The sequence below is a fragment of the Muntiacus reevesi genome, chromosome 12, assembly GCF_963930625.1.
Source record: "Muntiacus reevesi chromosome 12, mMunRee1.1, whole genome shotgun sequence".
NCBI classification, from domain to species: Eukaryota; Metazoa; Chordata; class Mammalia; order Artiodactyla; family Cervidae; genus Muntiacus; species Muntiacus reevesi.
In genome coordinates this window covers 28705923-28722594 of record NC_089260.1, presented here as the reverse complement: position 1 = coordinate 28722594, position 16672 = coordinate 28705923, and the positions used below count along the sequence as shown (strand labels likewise).

The following is a 16672-nucleotide window of genomic DNA, read 5'->3' as shown; positions in this document are numbered from 1 at the left end:
CATTTTCTAGTAAACAAGTCAAGAGTTCTTTCTATGGTAGTCTCATGAAAACATTCCAAGAGAGTAAAGGTGGAGGCTACAAAGATTCTTGGAACTAAGATATGATAATTCACATGATAATCATCTGCTATGCTCTGCTGGTCATGGTAAGTCAGGAAGACCACTTAGATTCAATGGCATAGGGAAATAGACTGTATCTCTAGATGCAAACAGTTGCAAAGAATGGCCGCCTTAAATCTAGCACACCAACAAAATGCAGTCACATTTTATTGATTTTTCTTGTTTGTTTGCTTTTATGTTTATATTCTCTCTCCCACTCATCATTGCATGCTAGCATTAACTAGTGGCTAGCAGTTCAGTATATATGTGTTCATTGAATTAATGAAAGTTCGTGACCCTACTGGTATTATTTTAATTTTTATTCCCTAAATTGAATTCAAATTTATAAATTTCACTTTCAAAATGTAGTATTATCTGGAATGTAAATACATACATATTACTTCATAAATATATAGAGCACAAGAGACCATGCCACATACTTATAGAGAAAAAAGTGAAATTCTTGAGTTCTAAGTGAATAGGAAGCAGTATATCATAAAGACTAAGAATACAAGCTAGTGAATCTGACAGTCTGAATAAAAGTGCCGGATGTAGCAAGTCTTTTATTTTTATTTCCCATTCTTTCATTTTTATTGAGGTTTTAGCTCAAATGTCACTTTGCATTTCAGTGCTAGCTGTTATATTAATCTGTTCATTCTTCATCTCTTCCCCTTCAATATATTCTTTCTTAGGAAACATACTGTATGTACTACTCACCTCTGAATCATTCAATGCCTGATGTAGAATGGGCACTTAGGATATTCTTATTAAATACCTGAAAGAATGAATGATTTAAGAGAAACAACTTGAGTTAATACAGGAATGAATGTCCTTAATTATTTATCTCAGACTGTATTGATTTTATTTGTATCTGTTGCATATGATTTTACAAAGGTTAAATGAAAAATGCTTATCATGGAGCTTGCATGAAGATAGTGATTTTTAATTGTTAAGAGCTTGGAATCAGTGAGAAATAATGGCTATGGACTGGTTGATTCCTAGATCTTAGCGGCAAAAGTTCTCATAGTGAATTATCTACTCCCCATGAGCACTAAAATTTGTGTGAAACTGAGAGAAAAGATTTCTGCTGTGGAATTTTCTGAAGGTTAGAGAAGTCCTTACAGGTAAAAGTTCAGATTGAGAAATTATAGACACTTTGGTTAATCCAGAGAGGGAAAAAAAAAAAGATCAAAACCTTGATCCAATTTAGCAACATATTAAGAAGGCTTAGGGATAATAATACAAGTCTTGTAACTATTAAGCAACAGATAATTTTCAAAGATAAGTGAAATTAGATTACTAAGAATTGTTGTGAGGGGAAAAATTATAATAGTTAAAGAAGGAAATAGTAATACAGAGGCGGTTTATGTCAAACTGAAACTGGATTATTAATAAACAGCAAGACAGGTTATTGGATTATATATATATATATATATATATATATATATATATATACATATATTTGCTGTATTTGAAAGCGAAACAAGTGTATGAAATTGGATTTACCCACAGGCTTGCATGAGCAAGAAATGTTGCTTTGTTTCTCTTAAGTTGAAATGAAATTGAGAGCTCCTGTTGTCCCTGATAGGAGGAGAGTTCTGTCCAGGTCATTGTGTGTGAAGGCAGAAAAAACATTGGCACCTTCTTCACTTGAGTTTCAGAAGAATCCACGGGGCATTTGTAGTGCTTGGGCAATGGCACTTTGTCATTATTATTCAAGCCTGAATTTCCCATGAAATCAGATGATCCTGTGCTTACAAACCTGAGTAGGAAATCTTAGCCAAAGGTGAGCATTCAGGTTCCTGGACTCTTCCACTTTCCTGAGATACCCCTAGGGGGCTGTGTATGCCATCTTCAGTGCCTCTACTTGGCCCCCAACCTCTACCCAAGTCACTGCCTCTCTCCTATTACTTGATGTAATCACCTCAAAAATCCAAGACTGTTAGGAAACAAAAGCAGTGAAAAGATCTTAGATCACATTTCTCTTTAAGTCCTGCCAAACCATCCTTCCTTCTAGCAAGGGTTTTGCAAGAGGGACCTGGAAAAAGTAAGACTTTTGTTGAGAAGGAGGGTGGAGAAATACAAAGATGACAGAAAATAAATAAATAACTCATGTGTTGATCAGACACAAGTGTTTACATGTGCTGTTTTGTGTTGGGGAGGTTAAGTAGAGGTGTAATGATTTTCACAAGTCATATTGTGGTTTTGGGATTACACAATTGGGGTTCAAAGCCTAGTTTTTTAATTTACTAGCAAAGCAATTTAGTGTATGTTGTAAAAGTACTTGAACTTTAATGTCCTCAGCTCATAGGTACTTTTGAGGATGAAATGAATTGATTAGAACTATGTCTAGAACACAGTAAGTGCTCAGGATGTGCTGATTGCTCTATAATATCTTCATTTAAATAGTCTGTTATCTAGTCATCTAAATTAACCATTAGAAAGATGAGTATGTTTATAGTGTCTTAATCACCTGTATTTGGAAATTTGGGGAGATTAGATACCATCACACAGGTGAAAAGCCAAATCCACTTCATCCTGATAAAAGTTAAAAGATCTACTTCAAGACAACTGTTTGTATTCATATTATTACCTGTAATTGGAATATACCAAAATCATCTGAATAGATAGAAAGTTTTTGGGTATTTAAAATCACTTTAATGTTTAAGAAAACTTCCTTTGCTTTAATTAATCTCTTTCATTTGAAAGTTAGTCAGTTAAGCTGTATATGATCTTAATCAAATAAATACTCTCACTAATTGATATAGGTGTCATACCTTTGTTTTATTGACATTATTTAAAAACAGTCTTTTTGCTTATAGTCTTGAAATAAAATACAGTCTTTGTAGAAAAGGAATTTGACAGAATAATTACATGAAGAAATAGAAAGGCTTATCTTTCAATGTGGTAGTATATAGTATATATTTTAAATAGCCAACAAGGTGATGCCGTGAAAGTGCTGCATTCAATATGCCAGCAAATTTGGAAAACTCAGCAGTGGCCACAGGACTGGAAAAGGTCAGTTTTCATTCCAATCCCTAAGAAAGGCAATCCCAAAGCATGCTCAAACTACCTCACAATTGCACTCATCTCACATGCTAGTAAAGTAATGCTCAAAATTCTCCAAACCAGGCTTCAGCAATACATGAACCATGAACATATAGATGTTCAAGCTGTTTTTAGAAAAGACAGAAGAACCAGAGATCAAATTGCCAACATCTGCTGGATCATCAAAAAAGCAAGAGAGTTCCAGGAAAACATCTATTTCTGCTTTATTGACTATGCCAAAGCCTTCGACTGTGTGGATCACAATAAACTGTGGAAAATTCTGAAAGAGATGGGAATGCCAGACCACCTGACCTGCCTCTTGAGAAACCTGTATGCAGGTCAGGAAGCAACAGTTAGAACTGGACATGGAACAACAAACTGGATCCAAATAGGAAAAGGAGTACGTCAAGGCTGTATATTGTCACCCTGTTTATTTAACTTATATGCAGAGTACATCATGAGAAACGCTGGGCTGGAAGGAGCACAAGCTGGAATCAAGATTGCAGGGAGAAATATCAATCACCTCAGATATGCAGATGACACCACCCTTATGGCAGAAAGTGAAGAGGAACTAAAAAGCCTCTTGATGAAAGTGAAAGAGGAGAGTGAAAAAGTTGGCTTAAAGCTGAACATTTGGAAAACTTAGGTCATGGCTTCTAGTCCTATCACTTCATGGGAAATAGATGGGGAGACAGTGGAGGCAGTATCAGACTTTATTTTTCTGGGTTCCAAAATCACTACGGATGGTGATTGCAGCCATGAAATTAAAAGACGCTTACTCCTTGGAAGGAATGTTATGACCAACCTAGATAGCACATTAAAAAGCAGAGACATTACCTTGCCAACAAAGGTCTGTCTGGTCAAGGCTATGGTTTTTCCAGTGGTCATGTATGGATGTGAGAGTTGGACTGTGAAGAAAGCTGAGCACCGAAAAATGGATGCTTTTGAACTGTGGTGTTGGAGAAGACTCTTGAGAGTCCCTTGGAGTGCAAGGAGATCCAACCAGTCCATCCTAAAGGAGATCAGTCCTGAGCATTCACTGGAAGGACAGATGCTGAAGCTGAAACTCCTGTACTTTGATCACCTCATGTGAAGATTTGACACGTTTGAAAAGACCCTGATGCTGGGAGGGATGGGGGCAGGAGGGGAAGGGAACGACAGAGGATGAGATGGTTAGATGGCATCACTGACTCGATGGACATGGGTTTCAGTAAACTCCGGGAGTTGGTGATGGACAGGGAGGCCTGGCGTGCTGTAATTCATGGGATCTCAAAGAGTCGGACATGATTGAGCGACTGAACTGAACATATAAGTAATACCCCAATAATAATGCATATTTTCCTTTATAGTTAATGGTAGCTTCCGATGGTAAATGCAAGGTTCTTACCTTTTCCAAAGGTTTTTAAAAATTTCCCTCAGTATGCTATGTTTTAAAGCCAAGATTCGTAATTTTTCCCCAAAAAAATCATTCGTGTTGCTAATTAATTAGCTGTTTCAGATTGAAAAGTGTTTTACAGAATGTTGTGCATGAAAATAAGACTTTTTATGGCTTGAGTTTCCTATTAAACTGTTCTACTTCAGCATATTTATGCATATATTCACCTGTTCCTCAGCAACCTTTCCACAATAAATACCTTAATTGTCTTTCCTCCAAAATGTCAGCCCTTTCCTACCTGCTCACACCTCCCTTACATTGACCTGTTAGTAATGAACCTAGTTCTTGCAAATCATATAACAACCACAGGGGATCAGATATCAATTAGAAATGCGTCAGCAAGGAGTGTTCAGTGATCTTGCTGCAAGCTTCATCCTTGCCAAAACACACTTCTCAGCCTGCCCCTGTTATTTCTTTTGAGGAGAAGAAAGCTTTACAATAAACTAATTCAAACTAGTTAAGCAATCACTCTAAGTGTAAATTCTTTCAACCAAAAAGTTGTTTGTCTGATTATAAGAGAACAATTTTGAGAAGGCAATCTATAATCCTAAAGAGCATTTTCTTTTTCAAAGTAGCATCTGTATACACAGAAAAATGTGGTAGTAGGGATAGCTCCTTGATTCCATTTAAATCATATCACATATGTAAGACACGCATTATGTATGCTTTATATTTAGGTATTAAAAAAAGACAAACACCTAGAGCTAATAAAAAATGACAACCCCTCCTGCCCACCCCAAACTGGAAGGCTGTTTCAGAAGGAAATGGAGGATAAACATGGATACACTGAGATAGTCCAGGTAAGCAGGCCACAGGGACATGATGGGCTAGGTCAGGATAAAGCCTTCTCTTATTTTTTTCTTTCAAACATGGTACTTATAAAGGGTAACTCCACCAGTCGCTTTCCCTTGTTTCTTTCCCTCTGCTACATGGTATCAAATATCATCATTACAAAATATTTTTGGGAGACAAAAAGGTGCTGGAGAATGAAAGAAGAGGGAAATGCTATCCTCATTTGAAAAAGCACAAATGAAGGAGAGATTTATTTGTTTTTAGATGCTCCTTCCTTTTTTCATACTTATGTACTATAAACTACAGTTATAATTATATTTTTAGAGTGTTTATATCTGGACAGGTCAAATTTCTTTCTTATATTTATATCCTTGAAATGCATTTACTGCCATAAAGTAAAACGTTTATATTTTTGAGAAATACAGAATAGTGCATTTATTCACATTCATTCTTCCTTCATATATTTATGAAACATTCAAGGGGAAGTGAGAGATACACATGTATCAGGCATGATTTCCACTTTCAAATTATCATTAATATATATCATTTATTAAAGACAGCAAGGCTCTGGAAGTGAAGAGGTTTCTTATATTACACTTTGGAATACAAGATATGTATAATAGGATCCCTTTTTCCTAACAAGGCCTTTAAATCTTCAATGAGAATTGACAGTTATTTCACAAGATTTAATATGGAAGGAAATTAGACACAGAAAGAAGGTGCATGTTAAGTGTGTGTTAAGTTACATTTGTTTGTTTGAGGGAAACCCAGAATGATATATCCTTCTTTTGCTAAGAGATAAGACCTGCTATAGGAAAGAGGTCTCAAATTGCAGGATTCTAGGAAATTGTTTTAGAAAGGTGTAAATGGGCATGCTAGTCTTTCTCTAACTCTTACAAAATGTGACAAGGAGGCTGTGACTCTTATTTCAAAAGCTAGATCTGTTTTATTGCTAGTATTGTCACTTTATGGAGGAACATTATGCTTAGATACACACACAAAAAAATTGTGAATATTTATTCTTGTGAGTGGTGTATGTGTTTGTAACTGGCACATAAAAAAAAAAAAAAAAAAGGCACCTTGGACCCACCACTGTACATTGTCAAGACTTCCAAAAATGTATGAAAAAGAGTGACAAGATACTGAAATTCCATTTCGCAACTTCATTTTAATCAACTCGGTGAAGCTAGAAATGGCTCTTTAAGAGAGAAAAACTTCAAGATCATTGCAACCCTCTACTTAAATGATTTTTCCCTGGCATGAGCTTACTATATTTTTAGTACTAAGAAATTAAATGTCTGTTCTCTGACATTCTGTTACAAAATATGATAACATATTTTATAGACATATACATGCATTTAATATACACACATAGTCTACATATGTGTACTACATATATATTTGTTGAGGTGGTCGACCAACAGAGTACTCTCTATATGGTTTTTAAAACTTGGTATTTTCTATATTTCGTTTAGGTAAAGGTATTTATGCTTGTTTGGCATGTGGGTTTATCAAACTTTAATTAATCCAGAATACAGAGTTTTAATCTTGTATGTAAACAACTTGGCATTAGTATGTATTTTGTTGAATATTTGTTTTATAATCACTTATTTGCTATAGTAAATGTGGATTTGGTAAATGTATCACATAATCCTGATATCAGTTTCAGCTTAGATTGAAAATATTTATTCACTTTGAATTTTAAAGCAGAGAGATCACTTGCATCTGATAAACAGTAACACATCCACTTGCAAAAAGTAATATTGATGTCTCGATTTAGTGCTTGCAAATTTAAATAGAGATACATAATATAAATATATATATATATCAATGTATCAGTGAATTCAGAAAAAATAATGTATATTAAACTATCAGTCCTATTTTAAAATTAATATGTACCTGATTTGTTTAATTTCTGATCATAGAAAATATTTTATTCAAATTAGTGATAATTTTTTTTTTTACTATACTATAATCAACTTCTTTCACATTTCAGTGTGTCAGAAATCTGAATTTAGGTGGCAGCGTATTTGTGTTGTCATGCCATTAGTTTAATGGTTCAACAGTTTCAATCTTAGAGTTGCATCTTATAATTAAGAATATATTATATTTAGTTAATTAGATATTTTAATATCATTATCTTATGTATGTTCAAAGTACATGCAACATTTTAATTTTAAATCAAACTTTATAAGACCAAATATAGATCTGCTCTTTAAAATTAAGTAATAATCTAAATTTTCAGGATTTGTTTATTTATTTTTGTAGTCAGAGACACGATTTCATACTAGGTAATGACTAGCCAAGGACTTCCCTGGTGGCTTAGATGGTAAAGAATTTGCCTGTAATGAGGGAAACCTGGGTTTGCTCCTGAGTTGGGAAGGCCCCCTGGGAGGAGGGCGTGGCGACGCACTCCAGTATTTTTGCCTGGAGAATCTGCATGGACAGAGGAGTCTGATGGGCTACAGTCCATGGGGTTGCAAAGAGTCGGACATGACTGAATGACTAAGCTCACAATCACTAATCAAATGTAGATTATTTATATTTTTCCTACAATTTAAGGACTACTTTCTATTTCAGTTTACTCATCCCTTCTGTAAGTTGAATATTCATAGTACACACATATTCACCAGGTTATACTGTTAAATACTGAGTTATACAGATTTTAGGATATTGGCATTTGTAATGTTTAAAATGCAGAATATTTATTTTCCCAACCGCAGTATGCTTCCTGAAAATAGATATGCTAAAATGTATGGAATATCTAAATGATGACTCACATACAATTGCTGCATTAGTTATATTTATATTTTATTTTGATGTTGTTTTGTATATTTTTCTTTTGCATGTTTTCATGTTAGTTGTTTATTGCATTTTTTTTCATTATATATCCTGATACCACAAAATTATTCAGTTAGGATTATTTTGTTATTAAAGTTTTTATTCAAATGTTTAATTTGAAATGCTAAACAGTGGAACAGAATATATGTTTTATATAAAATAGCATGCCAAATATATCTAAAAGCCACTTCTATGAATATGCACCTATGTTTAACATGTACTTGTATAGCTATATGCATTTTGGGATTCCCACTTATATCTCTAGCAACATGTTCTTTATGTTTGTGATGTTAGAAAGTAGTTACAAAGCAATATAGCATAATTTAAAAAAATATGTAAGGCTAAAATTTTAATCAAAATGAAATTCAAATTCAATTTTTATTTAATACATTTTCTAAATGACACATTTATAAATTGCTTTATGTGAATTATGTTTAGTCCTTTGCATATAGATGTTGAAATAGGAAAGCATTCAAAAACAAATTTTATTATGATACTTAATAAGTCCAAATTTAATTATATAATTTAATTTTGTTATATACATTTGCCAATTTACATGTGTAACATATGTCATTATCCATTATCATAATTCCAAGATGACATATAGTTATGATTTTAGAAGCATGTTTATATATGTATATCATTTCATTTTATTTTTATTATATTTGGAAATGTTTTGTTTCAAATATTAATAAAATTATATTTTAGATGCGTTTATATTGTAAACATCTACTTTATAAATATATCTCAAGCAGTTTAGTTGACAGGATAATCTAATTGTGATAGATTACATCGGGTATACATGATTTGATTTCCAGTGAAGAATGGGCATTTCGGATGTACATTTTGTTCGTAAATTTGGGTTGTATGTCTTGTAAAATCATTTAACATTGTGCTATTAAAGGCAACACTTATATAACTGTATAGTAAACTTAAATTTTTTTAAAAGAATCCAGACTATTATATTTTAGTATTCAATTAGATATATAATATATTCAATATGATATTGTTGCTATATATAATCCTAAGCCTTTCTCCAGCATCAACAATTTCCTTAAAAAACATCAGGTATGCAAGATTATTGAGTGTTTTGAAACTGTTAAATAGTGCATTTTGGCAATTTAAAAATCTGTGTTTCACATACTGCCACTTTAAAGTGGTACCAAAAATAGCATTCTAAATTGGTCTACATTTTAGATAAATGGTTATAATATATGACATAATTGTATGGTGATGGATGATTTTATTGTCTTATAAGGAAATCATTTTTTTATGTATATATATATATATATATATACACACACACATATATATATATAATATATGATTAAATTTAGATGTACTTCTACTTCCTGCCATTATGAGATATACTAGTTTTTATTCTACAGAAATTTGAATATTCTAAACATATCCATTTCACACTAACATTGTAAGCTGTCATGGTTTGAGAATGTTGACATGAATCTTCAAGTTAACTGTTACTTGTCTAAATAAATCTTCAGTTTCCACACTTTTTCAAAGTGATGTTTTTGATAGTTCAAAACAAAGCCATCAGATTTTCCTTTCTTTGGAATAATTCTTCATTTCATTACATTGTTTGAAATATGACATTGCCATGTTAAAATTGTAATCATATTTCATTTGTGAAATTTATCCTCTTTATGATTATTAGTATTACATTAGAATTATTTTTGAATCCATCTATTCTTTTATTTTTCTTTGATAAATCTTCCTTAAGGATCTACTATGTACCAGGCACTATCCTAGATACCTGGGTTTCAGCAGTGCATGGAATTTGCCTAAATCTCAGCCTTCAAGGAGCTTGCATTATAGTATGGGGAGGAAAAATTATGATAACAGAATATTAGTAAAATATAAGAACTAATTGGTAAAATATATTTTTGAAATATGTAGTTAGCTAGATGATGGTTATTAAATTGGTTTTTTCATTACTTTATTCAAATATTACACCCTGTTTGAATTCAGGTTAAGAGAATAATATCGCTATTAGCCAGTGGTAGAACTCTATTACTGAAGATTTTAAGATTGGGATCACTAGCAAATCCTGGGTCTAAATCCTGCTAAAGATCAGTTCTAACTCACAAATTTGGTTAGGAAATGTATTTATTGCCTGGAGTCTTCAAGAATATGGGCATTTTGAAATTGGTCTGTTGATCTTAAAAGATAAGTTTTAGCAGCAGCCTGGACACATTCCTAAGAATTACCCCAGATTCATTTACCCAAATACTAGGGATTATTTTGGCTTCCCTGGTGGCTCAGATGGTAAAGAATCCACCTGCAATGCAGGAGACCCAGGTTCAGTCCCTGGTTTGGGAAGATCCCCTGGAGAGCGAAGTGGCTACCCATTCCAGTATTCTTACCTGGAGAATCCTATGGACAGAGAAACCGACAAGCTACCGTCCATGGTGCTGAATAGAGTTGGACAACTGAGCAACTAAGCACAGAGGTTATTTATGATTAACGTAATGACCTTCAATGATGGAGCATAATAAATAGCTGTTTAATTTGCTTCTATGTTAAAGGTTTAATAGACACACTGAGATTTGAGACAGTACAAATTCCACAAATTTTCATACTTTTAGATTGCATTTAGCAACATATGTTTATATTTAAATAGTTTCCTTTTTAAAACTAAACCTGAAAGCCCAGACATTATGATAAAGTTAGGAAGAGTTCTAAAGCATTTGTTTCTTTTATAAAGAAAGGTGCAGTTAAATTCCCCAGAAGAATAATATGGACCGGGTACTTGTTTTTATAGTAATGAGTATATGAACATCAAAATATCTGATTTACCATGTTCAGTTATTAAATATTAGTAATGCAAGTGTAGGTATTACTTAATCATGTGACTAAAGAAAGCTTTCACCATATATTAGTTTAATAAATATTACTGGCTAATCTGCATAACCAATATGCATTTAGTAGATTTTAATCTTCACAAAATAACTTGAATATTCAATCGCATCTTTTTCTGATTAATGTTTTAAACTATATTAAAAATCTTTAAGATTACTTGATAATTGTCATATTTCATTTACCACTGGTCACCACAAAGTATAATCATTTAATTCTTTTGAAATTTCTAAATCAAATTAAAAAAAATAGTGGTAAAGAATCCACCTGCCAATGCAGGTCACCCAAGAGACCCAAGTTTGACCCGTGGGTCTGGAAGATCAGCTGGAGTAGGAAATGGCAACTCACTTTAGTATTCCTGCTTTGCAAATTCTATGGACAGAGGAGCCTGATGGGCTCCAGTCTATGAGGTAGCAAAGAATTGGACACAACTGAGCGACTGAGCACACACACATATAACAGCACAAGCTGGAAGAATTAGTAATGGACAGGTACTCTTTTGCTTGCTTGTGAACGAGGGACAGCTCTTGTTTGACTTCCTTTTTTACTTTAAAACAGAAACCTGAATTACTTGTCCTACTAATCACCTGCCTACAGCTAAAGAGGGGTGGGGGAAGAAGGCAGAACATGTTCAAATCACATAATGTGATATAGCTGTTTAGTCTTTTGCAAAATGATTAAAATATTCCTTTGCATTTTGTCTAATATATATATGGACAGAAGTTTGAAATGCATTTTGTTGAGAAGGCAAATTATGTGAAGACTTACACCTTTCAATGGCTAACACATGTACACCCATGGCGGATTCATGTCAATATATGGCAAAACCAATCCAATATTGTGAAGTTTAAAAAAAAAAAAAAAGAAGAAGTTTTCTAACCAGGGCCTGACTATTGGTTCTAATTTGTAGTTGTTCCTCCACAATTCAGTTATTTTTTTTCTTATTAGGCATTTTAGCTGTCAAGATTCATTTAAGTATATCTTCAATCAGTTTCATGCTTCTGTTATAAAAATTGCATCTTTTTGTCATTATGTGAGAATTATTCTCTACCAAGTACAATTTCTGAAAAAAGAGTTTAAGTGAAAGGAAAAAGAAAATCCTAATTTGGAGTCCTTAAAACAATTATAAAAGTATAGTGAACTTTAATAAGATTAAGAGATTTACTGTGACATACTTAAGAGATATTTGGAAATTTTCAAGCACTTTTTAAAACTATTTTGTATGAATGAAATTTTCATGCTAATAGTTAATTTCTGGTCATTTCTAAGTAAAATGATTTGTGTATTTTAATTAATTGAAAATTGGTTAATCTCAAGTGTTACTTTAAAAGTCTAAAAATATTACCCAACTTCCAAAACATCCCACTTAATTCTAAAGTATATATATAGCTCATGACATTGAATATTTTATCATGTTGACTTTTTTTCTGGAAAATGAGGTAAAGATAGATATTTACAAGGAGTAGTTATTTCAGAGTTTTTTTTAAATCATTTTGTCTTCAATTTTGTTTTGATTTTTAAATTCTCCTTTCTTCACTTGTTTGTCTTAAAATTTAAAAAAAAATGATATTTTCCCCAGAAATCATGATGAGAGATGGCATGGACTATTCAAAGCATACTTTTGAGAAAAGTGTGGTTACATAGTTACCCATTCTGTCAAAACTTGTCACTTACTAGGCATTTGTTGCTAAAAATCATCTATAGATAAATAATGAATAAGATTTATTCAAGATCAGATAAAGGGTTTACTGTTTCTCCTTTTTCTCCCTAATGTGTTACAATTAAAATGTGATATGTTTATGTGTAATAACTCTTCATACATTGATTGATATAAACAAAACATCAGGTCTGGTTACTTCACATTTTAGTGGCGTGTTTGTGTTTTGCCTTTTTATGTTAATTATACTTAAAGTGATAGAAGAGAATATAATTTATGAAACTTATCAGAAAAAAAAAACAACATTTAAAAGAAAAAGTTAGCATCTAGTGCTACTGTGTCCCACAGGTTCTTCTACATTGACCCACACTACCTCCACTGGTGAGTTAGAGGAGCATAACAGGACTGCCACTGGTGCTATTGCTGTTGCTAGCACATCTGCAGATGTTACTGTATCCAGTGTTACAGCTGTCACCATCCATAGACTTTCCGAGGAACAGCGAGTGCAAGTAAAGAATCTCAGAAATTCAGGTCTGGACCCCAACACATCCAAGGACGGGCTCTCACCTCATCAAGCAGATACACAAAGTACAAGGAGAAGACCAAGAAATGCTGAACAGATAGAAAGAACTAAAGAGCTTGCAGTTGTTACTCATAGAGGTATTGGATGTTATTTTACTTGTGCCCATTTAGTTACAGCTAAAAGATATATTTTGGTAATGATTCCAATTAGAGAATGAGCTGAAACAGAGCCAAGATGTAGAAAATGCAAGAAGGAATTCAAAGTAGCTGAAAAATATAGACAGTAAAAGCCAGAACCTGAATTATTTGAAAATATAAAAGTTAGAATTAAAAAAAAAACCAGAATGAAATTCAAATGATGGAGGGAGGAGGGAGTAAACATAGAAAGAAAATAATACATAAAATGATAGAAAAAACAAAATACCTATTGTGTATTATATACCAATTATGGTGTCTAGATAAAATCAAAATTAAAATAACCATTTTTCTATTAATAAGGGTACATATTTACTAATTGATGATTTAGCCAATGTAGTAATTTTCATATTTGCATGAATTTTTTGTTATACAAATGCCAATTAATTATTGAGAAAATAGATAACTAGATTGGGGACAATGGAAACATTATGTCTGGTGATTATTTTATATAGCTTATTCTACTATTTCTGAATTACCTATTGACCCATATGATTGTACTGAGAACAGATTTCTTATTTTGAAAAGGTAACAGTTATTCTGGACTTCCCTTGTGGCTCAGCTGGTAAAGAATCTGACTGCAATGCGGGAGACCTGGGTTCGGTCCCTGGGTTGGGAAGATCCCCTTGAGAAGGGAAAGGCTACACACTCCAGTGTTCTGGCCTGGAGAATTTCATGCACTGTATAGTCCAAGGGGTCGCAAAGAGTCAGACACGGCTGAGCGACTTTCACTTTCCCTTTTAACGGTTACTCCTTGGTATTATGACTCCAAATTTAAGTGTTCCTTAAATTCCTACTTTAATTTTTAGAGGTAAAAATAACAGAGTCAAATTATATATTGATAATTTTCTAGTTGATTAATATAAGCCTATAGTCTACAAAATTTAGGAAATATAGCAAGAATTTTTTTCCTATTTTTTGGTAACAGCTTCACTAAACAGTTAAGGAAAAAATAGTGCAGTATGAAACACTAATGAGAATTTATATTGATGTATTCATCATTGGAAATATTAGCAAAATGAACGTATTTCAAGTACAAATATTTACTCCAGCTCTGTTTCCAACTCAAAGTTATATATTCTCCAAAATGGCAATGATTTTTGTAGTATGGTTATGCATAGTTTGCATGATATAGGTAATAGAAAACCATTTGGATGCTTAGTACAGACTAAGGAAAGAAAATCAACACATCTTTGCATAAGTTGATTGAAAATCATACATCTCAGAAATTCATTTTCCATCAAAATTCATACTGAAAGTAGTTACTTTGATTCTCTTTAATAAGAAGCATTCTAAAATGAATTCTTAGCATGCAGTAATCTCCTTTAAAGGATTAAATTGATATCACCTTGGTTCTCTATTCACTCTCCTACCATGAATATTTCTGCTTATGTGAATATAGGGATCATTATCAGATTTATAATTGTTTAATCAAGTAGGTAGATTTTCTTATTACAGGGAAGTAAAAATGTGTAAATATTGAAATATAGATTAAGAAGAAAGCCCCCCCCCCCCCAAAAAAAGAAAAAAGCCCTTCAGTTTAGTGTTTTCACTCTCTTTGGAATTTGCATGCACTAACATAGAAAAATTTCCCTGTTTTCATTCTGTTGTCCTTTGAAGGAAAGGCAGGTAATTTGGGGACATGAGTTTATTGTTTATTAGCTAATAATATATATGTTCCAGGTAAAGTTTGCCATCAAGTGATTTGAGAAACCCTGGTGCTGTATATATATATATATTAAATATTTTGTAGAACTTGAACAAATAATTCAGATTGAAAAGAGAATAGTTATCAATTACTATATTGAAGTGATTTGAAAGTTAATCTAAAATTTTGAAGAGCATTCAGCCAAATTTCAATTAAGCATCAAGATTATACACTTGATTAATTTCAGTGCTCAAATTTTCTCAATTGTTATAATAATCTTCCAATGCTATGTTAACATTCATAGTATTTAGACCTGTTTCACTCATATTCTTTCTAGAATAGTGTTTATGAATATGATATTCATTCAGTAATGCCGTCTACCTTGGATATAAATATTTTTATTTATTGATTATACAGAATATATATACAGAAAACATTTTGAATGTTGTGTTCATTTTTAGTGACTTAAATTATTATACTTGCATCAAATCTTTAAACAAACCTCAATATATAGTTGTATTTTCAGACATAAAGCAGTCTTCAAAGACTTGACTCTTAAGCTGGACCAAATCTCTAAATAGGAATTTGCTGAACTGAAAACAATATTTTTTTAAACAATACATTTCAGTTTACTCAACATGCCTGACATGCCAACTGACGTCTGTTCTGTGCAAAATAATGATAAATAATATATGCCCTTCTTTTGAAAGACAGAGAGAGTAGGGGACATGGAGAAATCCACCCTGGTGGGACAAGGAAGATTTTGTAAAGCTCATGGCTTAACAGAGTACTAAAGGAGATATAGGATGTATGTAGGCAGTGAGTCCTTTAACTGATGTTTTAGATGAGTCAATAAAGATAATACAAAACTAGCTTGCTTAATTTTTCTAGATATTTTAGAGAAAAAAAAAAAGGTCTTGTTCTTCTATTCCATTCTCCACAATGTAGTCAGAATTACCTTTTAAAAATGAAAACCTGATCACATTCCTTCATTGCTTTAAAGCTTCCACTGGTTTCCCAGGGACTTTGGGAATAAAACAAAACTTGATGATAACCCATGGGATCCTCTTATGTTTTTTTGTCTACATCTCCAAATTCATCTCATGCAACTCTGATAAACACTCTGTGATTTTTGCCAAACAGAATTTCTTTTAGCTTGTCGAACATACCATATTCTTTTCTGCCTCAGGCTAGTCCCATAAACTATTTCTTCTTCCTTTCAACCAAATCATTTTAATTCCTTTTCCAAGATTTAGCTGAAATTGTTAATTCCTGGAAATTTAAGAATTTCCTGTTGTAGCTACCGTTTTAAATTCTGTAAGGTAGGGAGAGGATGAGTCTTGTTCATGGTTCATTCCCATTGCTTAGAACAGCTTCTGACTCATAGATATATTTAAATAATATTTAGTAAACTGATGAATAAATATTTGCAATTTCACTAGCCAGAGTACTCAACTTACTTAAAAGCTAAAAATTATATTTTTCAATATAATCAAATATTCATGTAGTTCAACTTAAAAATAGCTATTTTTATAGTTATAACAACCAATGTTTTTAACCC

The 16672-nt window shown here is 32.5% G+C and overlaps 1 protein-coding gene across 3 annotated transcripts in view; it reads left to right on the top strand.

Annotated features, from left to right (window-relative positions):
• Positions 1–16672, top strand: part of CSMD3 (CUB and Sushi multiple domains 3) — a 1308014-nt gene that overhangs the window by 521262 nt on the left and 770080 nt on the right. Inside the window, exon 7 of one of the 3 annotated variants that reach the window (XM_065902669.1) lies at positions 13095–13406. The exons of the other annotated variants lie outside the window; for them this stretch is intronic. Coding sequence (XP_065758741.1) covers positions 13095–13406 — 312 coding nt within the window. The remainder of the gene's footprint in view (positions 1–13094; positions 13407–16672) is intronic. 3 annotated transcript variants of the gene reach the window in all.